The sequence below is a fragment of the Micromonas commoda genome, chromosome 2, assembly GCF_000090985.2.
Source record: "Micromonas commoda chromosome 2, complete sequence".
In the NCBI taxonomy this organism is placed as follows: Eukaryota; Viridiplantae; Chlorophyta; class Mamiellophyceae; order Mamiellales; family Mamiellaceae; genus Micromonas; species Micromonas commoda.
This window is the reverse complement of record NC_013039.1, coordinates 1,297,809-1,316,956: the sequence shown is the minus strand read 5'-3', so window position 1 is coordinate 1,316,956 and position 19,148 is coordinate 1,297,809. Positions and strand designations below refer to the sequence as shown.

The window sequence follows — 19,148 nt, the reverse complement described above, 5'->3', positions numbered from 1 at the left end:
GTCCCCCGCGCCTCTCGCCCCCGCCCCTCACGACGGGAGCAGGAAGCTGACCACGTCGGACAGCGACACCACGCCCTCGACCCGCTGCGTCTGAGCGTCCACAATGACGAGCCGTCTCACGCCGGGCAGCGACAGCGCCTCGACCACCGCCCGCAGCGTATCCGCCCGCGTGCACGTGTGCGCGCGCGGGCCCGCCGGCGCGGGCATCACCGGCGGCACCGGCACCCCCGCCGCCGCCGCCGCCGCCGCCGCCGCCGCCGCCTGCGCCGCAGCCTGAGCCTCGGGAGTGTGCGCCGCCGCCGCGGCGAGCGCCTGGCCCACCGTGAACTCCGAGAGGGACACTCGGCGGTACGTGTTGTTCGCGGCGAGGAGTATCACGTCCGAGCGCGCGTACACGTCCACGAGCCGCCCGCTCTCGTCCACCACCGGCAGCGCTCCGCACCCCGGCATGAGCCTAAACGCCTCGGCCACGGTCGAGTTCGGCGTGATCGCCTTGATGGGCAGCAGCGCGGGCACCGGAGACGCCGCCGCGGCCGCCGCCATCGCCGACGACGGGTCCCGCCCGTCCACCCCCGCCGCGGGGTTACCCCCGCCGCCGGGCTGCCTCTGCGATCCCCGGAAACCCCCCAGCGACGCCGTCCAGGTGCCGATGGGAAGCGCGCCAATCGGCTGCGAAAACAGCGGCAACGCGGACGGCACCCCGCGAAAGTGCCGCACCAGGCACGCGAGCACCTCCGCCAGGTTCGTCAGGTGCAGCAGCTGCGGCACCCCCGCGTACGGCCCCGCGCCCATCGTCCCGGCGCCCCCCCTCGCGTCCCCCAAGCCCGCCTCCTTTGAGCTCGCGGGCGTCGCGCTGGGCGTCGCGCCCCTCGGCACCTGCGGCCCGTAGCTCAGCACCGGCGCCATCGCCAGCCGCCCCTGCAACAAGGTTAAAGACACCAGGTGCAACGAATCCTCGGGTCGGACGGAGACGAGCGGGCCGGGTCGTACTCCGCTCTCCGCCGCGCGTTCCTCTCGGACGGACGCGATGGTCGCCTTGTCGAGTTCTTCGTCGCCGATGGGCGCCGTGAGCGAGGGGCCCAAGGACTGGACGATGTCGATGAAGTCCCCGGTGGAGAGCATCCCCACGAATTCCTGCTGGTGCTCGTCCCAGAGCGGCGCCGCGGTGATGCCCTGCTCGTAGCACGCGTGAAACGCCTTTCGCACCGGCAGCTTGGTGTCCAGCACGACAACCTTGGCGCTCTCCGGGATCAACTCGTACGCGGTGTGCCTCTGGAGGAACTCGAGCACTCGCGCGCGGCTCGCGTCCTGCCCGCCGGCGCCCTTCACCCCCTTCACGCCCATGGCGGACGTGCCCTGGTCTCCGCCCTTGAGGTGCCCCTCCGAGTCCCTCTTGATTTGCATGTTGTTCATGCTGGAACCGATCCAGTCCATGCCCCCGTCGTGGCCGCTCTGCCTGGCCTGCGGGATGGGAATGCCCTGGCCGGTGGCCTCCCCGCCCGAGCCGGGCTTCTTCACGAATAGCCTGGGTCGTTCGAGAAAGGGAAGGCGCGGTCAGTATCGGGGATCAGTATCCGGGAAGGGGAGGGGACGGCGACGTGGAAAAAAGCGAGGGTTGTTGTTTACGCGGGGCGGGGGTTTTGCGCGATGGGTTTTGTCGCCGCGGGGCGTTGGGCGCGCGCGGGGGGTGGACGCGCGCGCGGGTCGATGCTCGCACCAGTTGTTGACGTTACCCAAAGGATCCTGGATGAACGCCTGGTTCTCGTCGTGCCTCCACTCGCCATCCACGATGAACTTGTACTGGTGGTACCCCGGCGGCAGGTTGCACACCACCGCGAACACGCTGCCCCCGTTGGGCGCGGGCTCGGGGGCCATCGGCACCGTCTCCAGCCAGTTGGTGAACGACCCGCACAAGTGGACCTGCGCGCGTTGGCGATCGGATGGGTCAGTCGTGGACGAGATCTAGGGGTTCCGCGCGGGTTCGAGATCGACGATCGCGTCGGGCGACGCCGCGGATGCGACGACGCGCGCGGGGCGTGCAACACGAGGAGAATGGGAGAGTCGCCGCGGACGCGTGAAATTCCGACGAGTTTCGCGGTCGCGCACGCACCTGCTTGCCGCCGTAGCCCCACATGAACCGGGTGGGGAACACCATCTGTTCGTACATGGCCTGCTGCGCCATGGCGTCCGAAGTCCGTCCGAACTCCAGCGCCCGCGCCGCGACTCAGTGCCCCTGCACGTTTGAAAGGTTGCTTTTTACGTGTCCGCGTCAGCCACCCCGCGAGGAAAGGAATTTTTTACGATTTTCTGACTGGCCGCCGTATAGACTTTTACACGCAGACACAGCCAGCTGCAGGAGTCCCGAATGCGGCAAATGCAATCGACGGGCAGACGGGGCCGGGAACTCGGTCGGCGGGAAGGATCCGCTGCGTTTCACTCGTTGATCGGACCTCTCGATCGTCCCGAGGCGTTCGGTTCGGAGTCTTCGACGTCGTCTCGCCGAGAAGGGACACACGTCGGCGTGAACGCATCGCCCGCGCAGACGGTGGGAAGGTTCACGGGCGCGCGGAAGAGGACGCGGCCGCGCAGATCGGGTGGATTGGTTCTTTGACGGAGCGGCGACGATGTTTTGGCACATCAAGCTGGAGAGGAACATCGTCCTGGAGCCTAGATTCTTCGGGCGGAACATGAGGGATACGCTCATGCAGAGGCTGAAGCATGAGGTACGTCGCGGCTCCTTGCGCGTTACCCTTCATCCACCGCGTGTCCCGCGTCGGTCTCCGAAATCTTCGAGACGCCCGTCCCCGCAACCCTAATACCCGACACCCCTCGAACGAACCCGCTCCTCGCTGACTCTCGCCCCTCCCGAACCACGCGAACCGATTCAGGTCGAGGGCAGCTGCACGGGTAAGCACGGGTACATCGTGATGGTCACGGACTTCACCAACATCAGCGAGGGCATGGTCACCGACGACGGCACGGCGCGGGCCAAGTTCCGCGTGGAGTTTGACGCCATCGCGTTCCGGCCTTTCAAGGGACAGGTGCTCGACGCGGTGGTGACGGAGGTGAACAAGTTCGGGTTCTTCGCCGAGGCCGGCCCGATGAATCTCTTCGTGTCCAACCAGCTCATATCGGACGACATGAAGTTCGAGAGCATCGACAACGCGAACCGTTACGTGAGCTCGGATAAATCGGTGAGCGTGCAGAAAAACGGCGAGGTTCGGGTGCGAGTGGTGGGGATGAGGATCGACGCGCAGGAGATCTTCTGCGTGGCGACCATGAAGGAGGACTACCTCGGGGCCATCGACCAGGACGCGGGTGCCGACAAGGTGGCCGACGAGTACTAAGTCGCTAGTGTAAAAGTTAAAAAATAATTGCTGAACGTCTCAAGGCTATACCTTGAACCCTTGCCCCGACTTCGTCATCGACCTCATCATGACGTTCGCCATCTGCGCCCTGACCTGCTCCCTGTGTATTTGCATGGCCGTCTTGCCGTCGCTCCTCTCGATATCCATGTCCGCTCCGGCCTCGCGAAGGATGTTGAGGCAGTTGAGGTGCCCCTCCCTCGCGGCGAAAATCGCAGCCGTCGCGTTGTAGTTTTTGGTCGCGAAGTCGAGGTCGCTGCCCGCCTCGATGGCGACCCTCAGGCACTCCGCGTGGCCGTTCATGGCCGCCTCCATAAGTACCGTGCGACCGTGCCCGTTCTGCACCTCAGTGCTCACGCCCCCACCGATCGACTCCGGGGGATCGTGCGGAGCGAGGAGGAGGGCCAGGACCTGGTGCTGACCGCGTGCGGCTGCTTCGCAAGCAATGGCCCTCCCGTTCCCCATGTCCAGGCCGAGATCCGCGCCTCGCTCGAGCAGGAGCCTCAGCGTGTATATCATGCCCGCGTGCGCAGCGCGCTGCGCTGCGGTGCGCAACTGCGCGGTTCTGATCGCCTTCGTCGAGGAGTCGAGCTCTGCATCGGGGACGGAGTACTCGATGTCCAGTAAACGCGTGAGCGCCTTGACGTTGCCGGCTGCGGCGAACTCGACGATGAGCTGGCCGGATCCGGGAGCGCCGGAGCCCGGAACGACGCTGCGGCAGGGCGCGGGGCCTCGTCCGGGCCGACGAACCCAGACCCTGGGGCACGCGGCCGCGTGATGAGCGAGCGCCATTCGCTGAAGTTCAGAATCGCGCGGTTCTGGTTGTTATAGATTTTTAGCAGATTCCGCGAGTGGAGGGCGTCTCAGAGCGAGACTAGCGGTGCCGCCGCCGTCGCATGCGAAGGACGCTCGCCGGCGTGGTGAAGACGTGCGTTCGAGCCTCACTTTCCCTCCCGTCGCCGACCCCGATCCGCGCCTCGGCGACGTCCCGCGGCGACCACTCGAAGCGTCACGGAGCGCTCCGTGGATCTCTCGGAATAATGCCGAAACGGAAGCCGCTCGCACCCGCGACCCCCTCGCCCGTCAAGCCCGGCCCGAGGACGGTCAGGGTCGAGGCCGCGGTACCCGATGTGGATGGCACCTTCGGCGACGTCGTCGTCGCCGACGCCCTGAGAGAGTTGTCCACCAGGGATCCCAAGCTGGGCGAGCTCATCGCGCGTTGCGGCGAATTGCCCCGCATCTTCGCGTGCCAGGAGGCGCGGCGCGCTAAGCACGAGCCCAACCGCGCGTTCCGCTCCCTCGCGCGCGCGATCGTCTTCCAGCAGCTCAACGGCACCGCCGCGGCGACCATCTTCGGAAGGGTCCTTCGATGCGTCGGGGCGCAGGACGACGTCCTTGCCCTCACGCCGGACGCGATCATAGACGCCGACGAGGCGGCCATGCGCGCCTGCGGGCTGTCGCAGCGCAAACACGAGTACCTCGTGGCCCTCGCGCGGGCGTTCCACCCGGCGCACAGCGACTTCCCCCTCTCCGACGAGTCCCTGGAGGCGATGGACGACACAGCTGTGATGTCCGCGTTGGTCGCGCTTCGAGGCATCGGGCCTTGGTCGGTTCACATGTTCCAGATGTTCTACCTCAACAGGCCGGACGTACTTCCCACGAAAGACTTCGGGGTGCGCAAGGGGGTGATGCGGCTGTACGGGCTGAGGGACATGCCGAGCGAGGCGAAGGTTGAGGAGATCGCGGAGCGGTGGAAGCCGCACAGGACGCTGGCGAGCATGTACATGTGGCAGGCGGCGGACGAGGGTAAGTCCTCCGGGCAGATGCAGGGCGGCGACGGGGGGAAAGGGGAGAAAGGAAAGGCGAAGGAGGAGGAGGACCACTGGGCGGGGACGAAAAAGGCGAAGAAGAGGTGATTCCGGTCGCGACGTAGTGCTAGTCTTGGTTCATCCGCTCCGGCTGGTTTTGCAACTTTTATCCACTTGATTTCGGGCGCGATCGCCACTGTTCCACGCGCATCGTCGAGCACACAGCGAGAGATGTCCGCCGCGATGTCGCATTCCGTTGCGCGAGTCGCGACGATCGGTCCGTCAGGGACCTCGAGAAGGCGAACGGATCGCCGCGCGGCCGTCATCGGGGCCGATGGGCGGCGCGTTTCCCGCGATGACGTGTCGACACCGACGCGACGGGCGCTCCTCCTCGGTCTCGCGTCCGTTCCCGCGCTCCCCGCGTTGGCCGCCACGGAGCTGAAGGGATCGCCCGTCACGGCGACCAACGCGTACATCGCGCTCATGGACGGGCGGGACGCCATCCAGTCCGCGATGGAGCTTCAGGGCATGGAGGAGGGCGGCCGACGGAATCGGGTGCAGAACCTCCTCCCCAGGTTCGCCGAGAAGGCGGCCGTCATGACCGCGCTGCTCCCCGCGGCGATGAGGGAGAGCTACGGCGAGGTCGGCGGTGAGGGCGAGGGTGCGGGATCGCTGCCGGAGGACAGGCTCGCGCAGATGGAGGACATCCTGGTGGGAGCCAAGAACCTCACGGTGCTGTCAAAGTACGTCACCGACGGCACCCCGTTCACGGATGCGGAGATCCCGCAGGTGACGTTCGAGAGCGCGATCGCCGCGATCGACAGGACCTTAGCGGACGGTGACGCCGAGGCCGTGAAGAAGGCCAAGGCGGAGAGATGCAGGCGGCTGATATCCAAGGCGGTGGACATGGAGGAGATGAAGCAGTTCGCTAGTTCGAAAACTTGCGACTACTAGAGCTTCGAGTTGGAGGCGCTGAGCGAGTGCTATAGTGTCATGAGAGGCTTTGACCCTCTGGAGTATTATTTTCCAACGGAAGAAGAAGGCAAAGAATCATCGCGCGAGCATCGAGCTATACACCTAAATAAGCACCTTCCTCCCGACTCTTACATGGACGGGGGCATACCACCGCCGGCACCCGGGAACATTGTCGCGAGCTTCATGAAGACGTTCATGATCTCCGGGTCGCTCTGGTACTTGACGATGTTGTTGGGGTTGGAAGAGCAGTCCATCACCGCCTGCTGGATCTTGGGGTTCTGGAACGCCATCGCGAGCTCGGGATCGCCCATGAGCTTCTGGATGGCGTCCTGCGGGGTCATGCCCATGGCGGCAAACTGCTCCTGCACCTCGGGAGAGTTCATGTCCGGCATGCCCTCGCCGGGGGAGAAGCCGCCGCCGCCAGCCTTCATCTGCTTCATGATACCCTTGAGCTGGTCCTTGTACATGGGGTTGCTCAGGAGCATCTCGAAAGTCTCGGGGTTGCGCATCATCTCCGGCAGGTACGGGTACATCATCTCCTGCATCTGGGGGTTGCGGAGCATGTTCTGCATGTACTCGAGATCCTCCTCGTCGTCCCCTTCGCCGACGGGCTCGCCGGTCACGGTCTCGGTCTCGGTCTCGGCGGCGGCGAAGGGGTTAGCCTTGGTGGAAGGGCCCGCCTCGTCCGTCGCGTCGGCGAAGAAGCTGCCGGAGCCGACGCTGCCCGACTCCTCCTTCTTCTCCTCCTTCTTCTCCTCCTTCTTCGCCTCAGTCGCTGTCGCTGTAGCCGTCGCGGCAGCCGGGTCGGCGGGCTTGGGCGCCTCCTTCTTCTCCGTGGGCTTCACGTCGACGACGCCGGGGCTCGCGGCGGCCGCGGGCTTGGGCGGGGTGAAGTTGGGAGGGGGGAAGGGGGGAAAGCCGCCGGCGCCCGCCGCGCCACCCGCCGTGCCGCCCGTGCCGGGCATGCCGCCCATACCGGGCATGCCGCCCATACCGGGCGCGCCGCCCGCCTGGTTACCCATCTGCTTCATCATCTGCTGGAGCATCATGGACTGCATGTCGCCCTTCTTGCCGCCGACGAACTCCATCACCTTGCCGAAGCCAACCGCGAGCGCGACGCCGAGGCCGACAAGCATCCACCCCGGGGTGTCGCCGCCCTTCTTCTGGGGAGGGGGGTAGTAGTAGCCCTGGGGCGGGTAGGCCTGCTGGTACGCCTGGGTGGAACCGGGCGCGGCCTGGGGCACGGGGAGCGGGGCTGTTTCGAACGCGGGGAAAGGGAAGGGGGGAGGTTCCGTCAGACGGGTTCGCGACGGCGGGGGATCGCGATTGGTTCGGGACGACGAGACGTTAAAAGTTAAAGCCCGGGCGGGAAGATCGTCGCGGGACCTCGGTACGTACCTTGAGGGGGGTTGAAGCCCGGGGGAGGGGGAGGCGGCACGAAGCCCTGGGGGAGCGGGGGCACGCCGGTGGCCTCGACGGCCTGGGCGGGCGCCGGGGCCTCGACGGGAGCCGGGGCCGGGGGCGCGGACGGAGCGCTCTTCTTGGCCGCCACAACCACGCCGACGCGTCGCGCGGGGAGGGCCACCATCGGGGACCTGGCGGGCCAGGACTTGCGCGCGGAGACGAGCGCGGGCGCGGCGGCGGCGACGCCACCGAAGGCGACAACGTGAGCCATTGTTCGACGACTGTGAAGCGCCTGAGGGACGCGTCGACAGGGAGTGCCGCCGCGATCGGCGACGTTTCAGGATAAAAGATTAGAGGCGCTGCAGCACTCCACCGAAGCGCTTCGCAGTCAAAAAACCCTAACCCTGTGACCCGGGCACATTAACTCGCGTTTCTAACTGCGGCTTGTAGGATAAAATGATGGAAAACTCGCATTTTACACATAATTCCAGTATGACTGCTTAACGGGTATTAGCACACATTTTCCAGATGACCAAAACGGATTCGATTTCGTCGGTGCGCCACATGGGATCGTCGCGCGGGTGAGGGTGTCCAGCGTACCGCCCGGCCACAATGGAGACCCCCGCGAGCCTCTCCAATAGTGCCGCCGCGGCGACGATCATCCAGCGGGCTTTTCGCATCGCCCAGAGGCGCATAGCCTCGGACCAGGCGGACCTCGCGGCCATCCTCAACTCGCTCGAGGAGGCCGAGGAGCACCGGATAAACGCGAGGACCGGCGTGATGAGCCGCGTGGGGAAGAACCTGGAGTCCATCGGCGCGGGCTTCGGCATCAGGTCTATGATTCGGTCCCTCGCGGACAGGAGGCACGCCAAGGAGGAGCCACAGACCGGCACCCTGCCCTCGCTCACGATAACCTCGATCGACAACCTGGTGAACGGGCTCGGCAACGGGGAGAGGGTGGCGCAGGTGGACGCGCTGACCATCCTGGGCGCGGCGACGGTCATGTTCATGGATGAGCCAAGCGTGTGCGACGTCACGGTTCCGCCCAATGGGAAGTGCATTGTCGTCGGTGACCTCCACGGACAGCTGGTGAGCGCCCCTTGTTACTTTTTTCTTTCTGGCGACAACTGACCCAGCCCCGAACCAACTCGCAGGACGACCTGCTGCACCTGTTCAAGACCTTCGGGCAGCCGAGCGAGAAGCTGACGTGGATCTTCAACGGCGACCTCGTGGACCGCGGCGACCACGCCTGCGAGATCGTCCTGCTCATCTTCGCCCTCAAGCTCAAGCACCCAAAGTTCGTCTTCGTCAACCGCGGCAACCACGAGGAGCCGCACATCAACATATACAGCGGCTTCGAGGAGGAGTGCATGGCGAAGTACGACCACAGGGTGTTTCAGATGTTCCACGCCGCGTTCGTGTGGCTGCCCTACGCCTGCATTGTCAACGGCAAGACGCTTGTGCTGCACGGCGGGCTCCCCAGGGACGAAACTGTCTCTGTGAACGACATTCGTAATATCGCGAGGGGACCGGACGTTTGCAGCGAGAAACATAACATGGGCAACGAGGAGTGGATTCGGGACGTGCTGTGGAGCGATCCGCACCACGACCCGGAGTTTTTGGGATACGAGGTTAGCTCCAGGGGCGCGGGCGTGCTCTGGGGGAAGGATGCTACGCACAGATTTTTGGACAAGGAGGGTCTGGCCGCGATGGTACGATCACATCAGTGCGTGCAGAACGGCGTCGAGGCGGCGCACGACGGGCGTGTGTACACGGTCTTCTCCGCGTCCAACTACTGTGGCACGTCCGGAAACCTCGGCGCGGCGGTGGTTTTCTCGCATGGCGACGAGAAACCGACACAGGTATACCAGTGGGACCAGAGCAAACTGTCGTCGATAGCCGGGCAGGTGATCACCTCGCGGCAGTCCCGAGAGCAGAAGCGACTCGCCGCGGTGAGGCAGGCGGCGGAATACATCGTGGAAAACAAGACCGCGCTGATGGAGTACTACAGGAGGGTGGACAGCGCGGACACCGGCGTGGTGTCCTTCTTTGAGTGGGCAAAGGGTCTCGCCGCTGTCCTGCAAGTGAGACTCGCGTGGCAGAAGCTGGTCTCTGGTCTGGTCTCGGCGGATGACATGGACGCGTCGTGCGACGGCGTGCGGTACGAGAGGTGGCTCCAGCGGTTCACCGTTGAGCTCAAGGGTGGGTGCAAGGAGTGGCAGGAGGAGGTGGTCGGTAAGATATCCGCGGCGGTGTTGCAGTCGGGGGGCGACCTCGTGAGGGCGTTCAAAGAGATTGACACGGATGCGAGCGGGGAGATCTCCAACGAGGAGTTCAAGGTTGCCGTGCGCACCAGGCTTCCGTCCCTCGCGGTCCTCTCCGACGCGCAGCTGGACGCGGTGGTCAACGCGTTCGACGCGGACGGCAGCGGGCAGGTGGACGTGCACGAGTTTGCGGACATGCTCAAGCGCCATATCGCACGGTCCATACAAAAGTCGACAAAGGGCGCCGACCTGGACGTCGTGGGCCTGCAGTGGCACACGAAGGCCGAGCCCGAACAGGCCATCGAGTGCGAGACACCGAAGACTGGGTTGGAGCGCGTGCTCGCGGACGCCGTGGCGCAGCTGTTCTTCACGCACAGGCGCGAGCTGTTTCACATCTGGCACACGTACTTTGATGTCGAGAAGAAGGGGTCGATCTCGGCGGATGAGTTTGTGCAATCGGTGCAGGCGCTTGACACGGAGGGTGGGACGGGGATGCTCTCCGACGGGTCCCTGCGCAGGCTCGTCGAGGTGCTCGACACGAACGGAGACGGGCGGATAGACTTCATGGAGTTCTCGCGCAACATCGGGAGCCTGGTCGAGCGGGTTCACGGGAACCCCTCAATTCAGAGATAGCGTTGCGTGAATCATTATTCAATCTCCGTCACTCCACCATCGCGTCCCCGGCCCCGTTCTCCTTATCCTCCCCGTCCGATCCTCCCTCGACATCCTCCGTTGGCTTCTTCATCCCGCATATGGCGTGCTTGTGCTTCTCGAGCTCCGCGAGGGCCTCTGCCTCCGGCCTGTACAGCAGGTCGGTCATCCGCCAGAGCTGCAGGGTGTTCCCGCCGTCGCCAGAGGACACCGACGCTATCGTCCACGGGTCGCACGGGTTCCAGTGAAAGTCCGCGAGCGACGATCTGTGACCCGCGTGCTGGAAGAGCACCTCGGGCGGGCCGAGCTTCTTCGCCTCGGGCGTCTGCTCCGCGCCGATGCGACTCCGGTCAAAGACGTTGAGGTAGCCATCCTCCCCCGCGCTGGCAAAGACCCCGTCCTGGTCGGGGCACCACTGCACGGTGGTGATCCCGTCGGCGTGCAGTCCCGCTGGGGACGACCACACCACGCAGTCGGCACCCTTGGAGCTCAGCTTCCTCCTGTCCCAGAGCCTGACGATCGAATCCGCGCCGCCCGTCACGATTGCGTTTTCGTCGAGTAAGCTCCAATCCACGCAGTGCACGTCGCTCTCGTGCGCCTCGCCCACCCTGTGCGTGGGACCGGTTCCCGCGCGCCCGTCCCAGAAGATCAGCGCGCTATCGTCGCCCACGGAGCACAGCTCCAGCGCGGACGACGGATGAAACGCGACGTCCTCCACGGTGTCGACGTGACCCAAAAATTTCAACGCCGGGGCGAGCGCGGGCGCTCCGCCAAAATCGCCGCTCCTCGCGCCCACCCCGTCCCCGCTCCGCGCCCTGGGCGACAGCGCGCCCTTCGCCGGCCGGCCGTGCCCGTCGCTGACCCGCCCGCTCCACAGCTTGCCGCCGTCGTGGTCGGCGATGTTCCAGATTAGGACGTTCTGGTCCTTACCTCCGGATGCGACGTGGAAGCGTTCGCGGTGCACGGCGAGCGCAAACTCGGCGTTCTCCTCGTGTCCCACCAGCACCAGGTCCGGCGTGGAGGGTGTCGTCGCGCCCTCCTTTTCGGTGTCCATGTTCGGTCCCGTCTTGCGGTGCGGCTGGGAGTCCGCGTTCCAGACGAAGAGCTCGGGCGCGTCGGTGTGCGTGACAAAGAGCTCGGGGGACGCCTCAAACTCTCGTATCTTGTTCACCTCGCCCGGATGGATGATGGTCTTGACGCGCTTGACGAAGGCGGAGCGCTCCTCCTCGTTGAACGTGAGGTGCTCCGCCGCGGCGACCCTGCGCTTGACGACCTCGACGTTGGCGACGGTGAGGGTGTTGGGGAAGGTGGGGGAGCTGCCGTCCGTCTGCTCGGAGAGGTAGAGGCGCTGCTTCAACTTGTAGTCGCCCTGCTCGAGGATTTGGCCCCATCGGCACGACAGCGACGGCCACACGAGGCGGTGATGCGCGAGCCAATCGTACAGGAAGGGAACCAGGGACTTCCATCGCCTGCGCGCGCGGTGGGAGGACGGGGGTGAGCGCGGGTTCAAAATCGACAGTGGCGCCCGGAGAAACCACCTCTCGCGAAAAATGTGTCGACACGCTCGGGGATTGCGCGACGCGGGGTGCGACGCGTGAGGCGATGGCGGGTCACTCACCCGTAGTCTTCGTCCGTGGGATCCATGTTCGTCATGATACCTCGCCCGACGCACGCGGACCTGTCAGGGCGCGCGCGGCAAATATGAGAAGAGGACACGGGACCTAGGGTTGTTGCGCGGAAGACGCAACCGAGGCGCAGGCGGGAAATTTGACGCGAGCGGTGCGGGTGAGACCCCGCGCGCGGTTTTTCCGTCCCCCTCTCCACTCGAGGAGTCTGCCTCGGCACACACCGGACACGACGCCACGTCACTCTACGGTCACGACTAAACAACACACACGCTAAGACGTCTTTCACTCCATCGGGTCGTCCGGCTCCTCTATGTCCTGGCTCGCCGCCTCGAACGCGTTGTCGAGGTCCAGCTTCCGCTTCCGGAGGTACGCCCTGTCCACCGTGCTCAGCGCCGGCCTGTCGTGGCTGTTCAGCTCCATCCCGCTCAAACCGATCCCGCTCACCCCGAGCCCACCGTGCCCACCGTGGGGCCCCGTGGACATCGGCGCCGGCGTCTCCCCAGCTTTCCGCCGCTTCATCGTCTTATCATCCGTCCCGTCGGCGTCGGAAGCGTCGGAGGCTCGTTGAACCCTCCCTCCGTCGCCCGACTTTCGCTCGGTGGTCCCACCCTCGGGCGGGGGCATGAGCCCGGACGCGCGCGCGCCCCCCGACCCACCCGCGTCGTCCTCAAACCTCACCCCTTTCTTCCCCTGTCGCCCGCCCCCCCTGTCGAACGCGTCGCCGTCGCCGCCCGCGGCGAATCCTCCCCCGCCGTGCACAGCTGTGACATCCCCGTCTTCGCCGAAGATCTTCGAGGGTCTGGGCAGGTTCGGGTACGGCGTCGCCGGCGGTGCAGACGAAAAGTACGGGTGACGCGTCGCGTCCCTCGCGCTGAGACGCCTGCTCGGATCGAACGCCAGCAGCGCCTGGAGTAAGTCGAGCGCCTCCATGGGCGCGGTGACGAAGAGCGCACGAGGGTTGGGCGCCGTTTGCGCGGTGAACTCGATGTAGTCTGGGAGCGTCGTGTGCCCCGGCCACGTCTCCTCCGTGGGGGTCCCGAGCGCGGCGTATATCTTTCCCAGCTGGTCGATGTCGCTGTTGCCCGGTAGGTAGGGCTTGCGGAGCATGAGCTCGGCGAATATGCACCCCACGGCCCACATGTCCACGCCCGGTCCGTACGTCTTGCTGCCCAACAGCAGCTCTGGCGCGCGATACCACCGGGCGAAAACCTGATGGGTCCACTTGCGGTTCGGGGAGCCGAAGACGCGGGCGAGGCCGAAATCCGCGAGCTTCAGCGCGCCGTCGGGTGCGATGAGGAGGTTGTTGGGCTTGAGATCCCTGTGGAGGACCCAGCACTCGTGGCAGTAGGCCACCGCCTGCAGCGTCATGGCCATGTACGATTTGATCTCGGGCGTGCCGAGCGGGATGAACTTGTCCTTGATGACCGCCTCCAGGTCGGACTCGCAGCACTCGAAGACGAGGTTGAGGTTGCGTTTGTGCGGGAAGCAGTCCACAAGCTCGATGACGTGCGGGTGCCGAAGCTCCTTCAGCAGCTTGATCTCGCGGATCGCCGTGAAGTTGATGCCCTCCCTGTAGTTGCCCAGCCTGATCTTTTTGATCGCCACAACCTTCTGCGTGAGCGTGTCCTCTGCCTTTGTCACCACGCCGAACGTGCCCTCACCGAGCACCGCTCCCTTGATATACCTCTCCTTCCCCGTCTTGGCCTTGCCGGCCTTGCCATTCTCACCCATCCTCGCCTCGTGCTCTCACTGAAGTGGAGATTGCGGCGTGTTCGGCCCTTTATTCGAATCGAGGAGCCGCCCGCTCACTCTCCAAACTGCGACTTTATTCCTCGCCGAAACAGCTTCCTCGGCCGCGTCCACAACCCGAGTCGCGACGGTCGCGCGAGTCGGGCGGGACGGTCGGAGATGGGTCTCGCAGACGATTTCGCCAAGGTGCAGCTACAGGCTGCCGCGGCGACCAAGGACCTGGTGCAGGGCCCCCGGCTCGGTGCGCGCCCCGTCGCTCGCGGCGTTGTTGTTTTTCATCCGCGACCCTTCGCGCGCGCGCCCCTTTCGCCCGCTTTCCGCGACGCCCCCGGCCCCGACACGCCGCCCCGTCGCTGACCGCGACCGCCCACGTTCCATCCATAGAGTATCGCACCGTGACGGGAGTAAGCGGACCCCTGGTCATCCTGGACAAGGTCAAGGTGAGCGTCGCGCCCGCAGATCCCACGCGCAACCCTACGCCCAGATCCACGTCGGCAAAATCATCGTCGGCTCACCTCCTCGCCCCTTCCCCCTCTCCCACCGCTCGCAGTCCGCGCAATACGCCGAGATCGTCAACATTAGGCTCGGCGATGGAAGCATGCGCCGCGGACAGGTCCTCGAGGTCGACGGCGAGCGCGCGGTGGTCCAGGTCTTCGAGGGCACCTCGGGCGTGGATGGCAGAAACACAAAGTTGGAGTTCACCGGCGAGGTGCTCAAGACGCCCGTCTCGGAGGACATGCTCGGGCGCATCTTCAACGGAAGCGGGCAACCCATCGACGGCGGACCGCCCGTCATGCCCGAGGTGTACCTCGACATCCAGGGCTCCTCCATCAACCCTTCCGAGCGCACGTACCCGGAGGAAATGATCCAGACGGGCATCGGCACCATCGACGTCATGAACTCAATCGCTCGCGGGCAGAAGATACCGCTCTTCTCCGCCGCGGGCTTACCCCACAACGAAATCGCCGCGCAGATCTGCAGACAGGCGGGGTTGGTGAAGCAGCCGGACGCGAAAAACGACCTGATCAAGCTCGACGAACCCGGGAGGGACGACGAGTTTTGCATCGTCTTCGCGGCGATGGGCGTGAACCTCGAGACGGCGAATTTTTTCCGACGCGATTTCGAGAGCAACGGGTCGCTCGAGAAGGTTGTCCTCTTCCTCAACCTCGCGAACGATCCGACGATCGAGCGCATCATCACCCCGCGCATCGCGCTCACCACGGCGGAGTACCTGGCGTACGAGTGCGGCAAGCACGTGCTGGTGATCTTGACGGACATGAGCTCCTACGCCGACGCGTTGCGAGAGGTTTCCGCGGCGAGGGAGGAGGTGCCGGGAAGGAGGGGCTACCCGGGCTACATGTACACGGACCTCGCCACCATCTACGAGCGCGCGGGACGGATCGAGGGGAGGAAAGGGTCCATCACCCAGCTGCCCATACTGACCATGCCCAACGACGACATCACGCACCCGATTCCCGACCTCACCGGGTACATCACGGAGGGGCAGATTTACGTGGACAGGCAGCTGCACAACAGGCAGATTTACCCGCCAATCAACGTGCTGCCTTCACTCTCGCGGCTGATGAAGTCGGCCATCGGGGAGGGCATGACGCGCGGGGACCACGGCGAGGTGAGCAACCAGCTGTACGCCAACTACGCCATAGGGAAGGATACGCTGGCGATGAAGGCTGTCGTCGGCGAGGAGGCGCTAAGCGGCGAGGATCTGCTGTACCTGGAGTTTCTCGACAAGTTTGAGCGCAAGTTCATCAACCAGGGCAACGAGGGGCGGACGGTGTTCGAGGCGCTGGATCTGGCGTGGTCGCTGCTTCGGATCTTCCCTAGGGAGCTGCTGCGGAGGATCCCGGCGAAGACGCTCGACAAGTACTACGACCGAACCTTCGCGTGACGGGGTGGCGACGAGCTCGTTCATTAGGCACCTTACTCCACCTTAGAGCTTAGCACCACTTTACGAAGAACAACGCGTGACTCTCAACTCGAGCTCTGGTAGACTTTTATCCGAAGTCCCTCCGTCTCTTGTACGGCCCCAGGGGGCGAAGGCGGCGGGGCATAGGTCGAGGCGCGCCGCGCGCGCGATACTCGCGACGCATAGGTCGCGATATCGCCCGTGGCTGAGTGCGTGCCCACGAGAGAAGAGAGGTCGGGGGGGTCGGGCCCGGATCGGAAGTTTCTGAGGCTCAGAAACGCTGCTGGGAGTCGGCGCTTTTGAAATTCCGGGGAACACGGATCGGGTTGGGGGATAGGGTGAGGCGGGATGAGGGGCATGGCGCATCGACGCAGTCAGAGCACGTCCGCGCTCGCGCGGTCGCAGCCGCCGAGCCCGCCGATGGCGAACGGCCGCGGTCCGAGGGAGGATGAGGAAACCGCTCGGAACTACTTCAGCGGAGGAGCCGGCGCTTTGCGACGAACGTCCAGCCGCGCGTCGAACGAGGCTGTGGACGAGCGCGCCGGCGACTCAAGCGACGGCAGCCTCGCCGGCGTCAAGCCCCCTTCGAAGCAGCGAAAGTTCGCGCGCGGGGGGTCCAAGTCCTCGCTCCTCCCAACGCACTCGGGCGGAGGCACCTCGGGCGCCGACGACTTCCTGGGATGCCAGGTGAGATTCAGGCTCCCCAGCAACGCGCAGCTCTGCCGCATATTCTTCGCCATGACCGCGATGATCGCCCTCATCAACGTCGCATCCTGGGGGATTGGGGACATGTACGGGCCGCACCTGCCGAGGACCGGCCGTTTCGCGCCGTCGCACGACCTCCACCGCCTGTACGAGAGGTCAACAATCGCGTCGACCCACGCGAGCCTCGTTCGGCCTCGTCAGTCGGACGAAGGTGTAGCGGCTGCTCGCGACAGAACGGGGGCCGCGCCGATGCCGCTGATGATCCCGCGGATCATCCACCAGACGTACAAGACCTCCGACGTGCCCGACAGGGTGAAGGGGCTCATGCGAACGTGGGCGGAGAAGAACCCGGGTTGGAAGACTCGCTTCTACAACGACGCCGAGTGCTACAAGTTCGTGGAGCGGGAGTTCCCGGAGTACTACGACGCGTACGTGTCGCTGCCCAAGGATGTGGAGCGGAGCGATTTCTTCAGGTACCTGATCGTGCTGCACACCGGCGGGGTGTACGCGGACATAGACACGGAGTGCAGGCAGCCGATGGATTCATACCTCCGGAGCACGGATACCCTGGTTGTGGGCTGGGAGAATGAGTTCCGAACGGATGAGATGGCGTACAGCAGGCACTTCGTCCGCAGGAGGCAGGTGCTCAACTGGGTGTTCGCGGGCGCGCCGGGGCACCCGGCGCTGAGAGAGATTTGCGATCACATCGCGAGGTCGGCGCACCGCGTCTTCACGAACAACACAAACAGGGACACGCTCGAGAGGACGGGGCCCGGGGCGTTCACCGACGTCGTCGTCCGGCAGTTTTGGCTGCATTCGAAGGCGACGGAGGCGGCGAAGGATGTCCTCGCGCCGCGGGCGACGAGCGCGTGGGGAACAGAGGACATCCCCGAGGTGCAGGCGAGGCTCGAGGAGGCGAGGAGGCGGGTGCCGGGGACGAGGGGCCAAAAGGGTGACGCCTGGAACGTCAGGGTGATGCCGAAGGTTTCTTTCGGCGTTCACCCCACCGGAGAGGACGGCGTGCCCTTCGACGACCCGGGTGTCCTTGTCGCGCACCATTTTTTGGGTTCCTGGAAGTCCCGCAAGGGTTGGAACTCGGCCAAGAAGGGCGTCGGCGACTACATCACGCTCTTTTTCACCTCGCTGGGCCTGGGCAAGAGCGGCCTCGAGGAGTATCGCGCGCAGCTCTCGCGCGCGGACCCCTTCTACGCCATGCCAAAGGTGAACGAGCGCGCGGGGTACCCCGTGAGCGCGGCGTTCGATCCGCCGTTCGACATGCTGACCCACCTCTCGGGCTCGAACGCGTCTGGCGGTAACGTGGACGTCGTGGGAGCGAGTCTCACCAAGTGGGGCGGGTGGCAGGCTGGGCGACACGAGCCGAAGGCGCCAACCTCGGCGGAGGCGCTGGTCGGGTCGTTATCGTCCAGGGGTTATCGTGGCGGGGTTCTGCTGGACGTCGGCGCGGGGCTCGGGTTCTTCTCGCTCGCCGCGGCGGCGAGGGGATTCCCGGTCATCGCGTACGAGTGGAACGGCGGCGACGAGCTCTTAAAGGCTTCCGTGGCGCACAACGGGTTTGGCGAGCTGGTGGACGTCCGGGTCGATCGCGTCGGCGGCCGCGGCGAGGAGTACTGCCGCGCGATCGCGAGCGCGGAGACGGCGGCGAGGAGGACGCTCGCGGGCCCGAGGGGCCGGGGCGCCCGCGCGAACGCGCGCGTCGAGAGGATTCGGAGAGGGGATGCAGGGATGCAGAGAGAAGCGGGAGAGGGAAGCCTTTCGGTGCGGGACGTCGACCACGAGCTGCTGGGAGTGTCGGACGCGGCGCTGGAGCGAACGCGGGAGAGGCTCGCCGAGGCTGCGGCGACGCGCGTGGACACCACCGCGGACGCCGGCGTCGACGGGTACGCGCGCGACGACGAGGGCGAGCGCGACGACGGCGTGCGGCGCAGACGGTCTCGGAGTCTCCTTCGATCGGATCCCGCCAAACGACGCGCTCGCGGATCGCGACCTCCTCCGTCGGTTCGCGTCCCGACGCCGCGCGTGCCGGTTCACCTCACCCGCGAGAGCATCTTACACGGTGGGGACTCGCCGTTCCCGTGCGAGATCGCGCACGAGGCGCGCATCTCTTCCGTCGACGACGAGCTCGGTGTCGGAACAAAAGGCGTCGGAACGAAAGGCGTCGAACCCCGCGTGACGGTGGCCGCGATGCGAATCGGATTCGGTGACGGGTGGGAGCGGCACGTCCTGGAGGGCGCCAGGAGGCTCCTCACCACCGCGCCGCCGCCCGTGGTCCTCATCGAGCTGTCCCCGAGGTTAAACCCCGGGCCGACGGACGAGCGCCTCGCGACGCACGCGGCGCTGGACTGGCTCTGGTCGCTCGGGTACACGGACGTCGCGCACAGCGGCGAGATTTGCGAGGAGCGGTGGAGGAACGTCACGCGGCACGCGGACACCCGCGGCGGCGGCGTCGGGGGCGCGGACCACGCGTTGAAACAGCCGACGTGGTGTCACGTGAGTCGCGCGGACCTGCCCGCGCTGGCGTACGGGGCGGGGACCGAGCCCGAGAGCGTGCTGCTTCACCACGAGAGCGCCGCCGATGAAAGATTAAAGAAAAAAGGCGGCGAGCGGGGGGGCGACGCGGACCTATTACCCGCGGACGCCGACGTCGATCGATAGCC

At 65.8% G+C, this 19,148-nt stretch overlaps 11 protein-coding genes across 11 annotated transcripts; 6 read left to right on the top strand and 5 right to left on the bottom strand.

Annotated features, from left to right (window-relative positions):
* Window positions 1–27: 27 nt before the first annotated feature.
* Window positions 28–2,182, bottom strand: MICPUN_55897 (carbohydrate-binding module family 48 protein; the record flags this gene model as incomplete). Its single annotated transcript, XM_002499661.1, has 3 exons — window positions 28–1,525; window positions 1,718–1,920; window positions 2,111–2,182. The coding sequence occupies 3 exons, from the start codon at window positions 2,180–2,182 to the stop codon at window positions 28–30; spliced, it is 1,773 nt and encodes a 590-aa protein (XP_002499707.1).
* A 442-nt stretch (window positions 2,183–2,624) lies between these two features.
* Window positions 2,625–3,347, top strand: MICPUN_78358 (predicted protein; the record flags this gene model as incomplete). Its single annotated transcript, XM_002500145.1, has 2 exons — window positions 2,625–2,723; window positions 2,889–3,347. The coding sequence occupies 2 exons, from the start codon at window positions 2,625–2,627 to the stop codon at window positions 3,345–3,347; spliced, it is 558 nt and encodes a 185-aa protein (XP_002500191.1).
* A 45-nt stretch (window positions 3,348–3,392) lies between these two features.
* MICPUN_55899 (predicted protein) lies at window positions 3,393–4,157 on the bottom strand (the record flags this gene model as incomplete). Its single annotated transcript, XM_002499660.1, has 1 exon — window positions 3,393–4,157. The coding sequence occupies one exon, from the start codon at window positions 4,155–4,157 to the stop codon at window positions 3,393–3,395; it is 765 nt and encodes a 254-aa protein (XP_002499706.1).
* A 248-nt stretch (window positions 4,158–4,405) lies between these two features.
* On the top strand, window positions 4,406–5,281 carry MICPUN_55900 (predicted protein; the record flags this gene model as incomplete). The annotated part of the gene is made up of 1 exon (XM_002500144.1): window positions 4,406–5,281. One exon carries the CDS (start codon window positions 4,406–4,408, stop codon window positions 5,279–5,281), a length of 876 nt encoding a protein of 291 aa, XP_002500190.1.
* Window positions 5,282–5,416: 135 nt separating this feature from the next.
* MICPUN_55901 (predicted protein) lies at window positions 5,417–6,127 on the top strand (the record flags this gene model as incomplete). Its single annotated transcript, XM_002500143.1, has 1 exon — window positions 5,417–6,127. The coding sequence occupies one exon, from the start codon at window positions 5,417–5,419 to the stop codon at window positions 6,125–6,127; it is 711 nt and encodes a 236-aa protein (XP_002500189.1).
* Window positions 6,128–6,276: 149 nt separating this feature from the next.
* On the bottom strand, window positions 6,277–7,823 carry MICPUN_55902 (predicted protein; the record flags this gene model as incomplete). The annotated part of the gene is made up of 2 exons (XM_002499659.1): window positions 6,277–7,403; window positions 7,547–7,823. 2 exons carry the CDS (start codon window positions 7,821–7,823, stop codon window positions 6,277–6,279), a joined length of 1,404 nt encoding a protein of 467 aa, XP_002499705.1.
* A 341-nt stretch (window positions 7,824–8,164) lies between these two features.
* On the top strand, window positions 8,165–10,449 carry MICPUN_55903 (calcineurin-like phosphoesterase; the record flags this gene model as incomplete). The annotated part of the gene is made up of 2 exons (XM_002500142.1): window positions 8,165–8,641; window positions 8,707–10,449. 2 exons carry the CDS (start codon window positions 8,165–8,167, stop codon window positions 10,447–10,449), a joined length of 2,220 nt encoding a protein of 739 aa, XP_002500188.1.
* Window positions 10,450–10,557: 108 nt separating this feature from the next.
* On the bottom strand, window positions 10,558–12,111 carry MICPUN_55904 (NURF complex component; the record flags this gene model as incomplete). Its single annotated transcript, XM_002499658.1, has 3 exons — window positions 10,558–10,582; window positions 10,623–11,936; window positions 12,086–12,111. The coding sequence occupies 3 exons, from the start codon at window positions 12,109–12,111 to the stop codon at window positions 10,558–10,560; spliced, it is 1,365 nt and encodes a 454-aa protein (XP_002499704.1).
* A 266-nt stretch (window positions 12,112–12,377) lies between these two features.
* Window positions 12,378–13,826, bottom strand: CDKD (predicted protein; the record flags this gene model as incomplete). Its single annotated transcript, XM_002499657.1, has 2 exons — window positions 12,378–12,704; window positions 12,864–13,826. 2 exons carry the CDS (start codon window positions 13,824–13,826, stop codon window positions 12,378–12,380), a joined length of 1,290 nt encoding a protein of 429 aa, XP_002499703.1.
* A 177-nt stretch (window positions 13,827–14,003) lies between these two features.
* On the top strand, window positions 14,004–15,750 carry MICPUN_55906 (H+-or Na+-translocating f-type, v-type and A-type ATPase superfamily; the record flags this gene model as incomplete). Its single annotated transcript, XM_002500141.1, has 3 exons — window positions 14,004–14,085; window positions 14,229–14,284; window positions 14,395–15,750. The coding sequence occupies 3 exons, from the start codon at window positions 14,004–14,006 to the stop codon at window positions 15,748–15,750; spliced, it is 1,494 nt and encodes a 497-aa protein (XP_002500187.1).
* A 375-nt stretch (window positions 15,751–16,125) lies between these two features.
* Window positions 16,126–19,146, top strand: MICPUN_55907 (glycosyltransferase family 32 protein; the record flags this gene model as incomplete). The annotated part of the gene is made up of 1 exon (XM_002500140.1): window positions 16,126–19,146. One exon carries the CDS (start codon window positions 16,126–16,128, stop codon window positions 19,144–19,146), a length of 3,021 nt encoding a protein of 1,006 aa, XP_002500186.1.
* Between the last annotated feature and the right edge of the window lie 2 nt (window positions 19,147–19,148).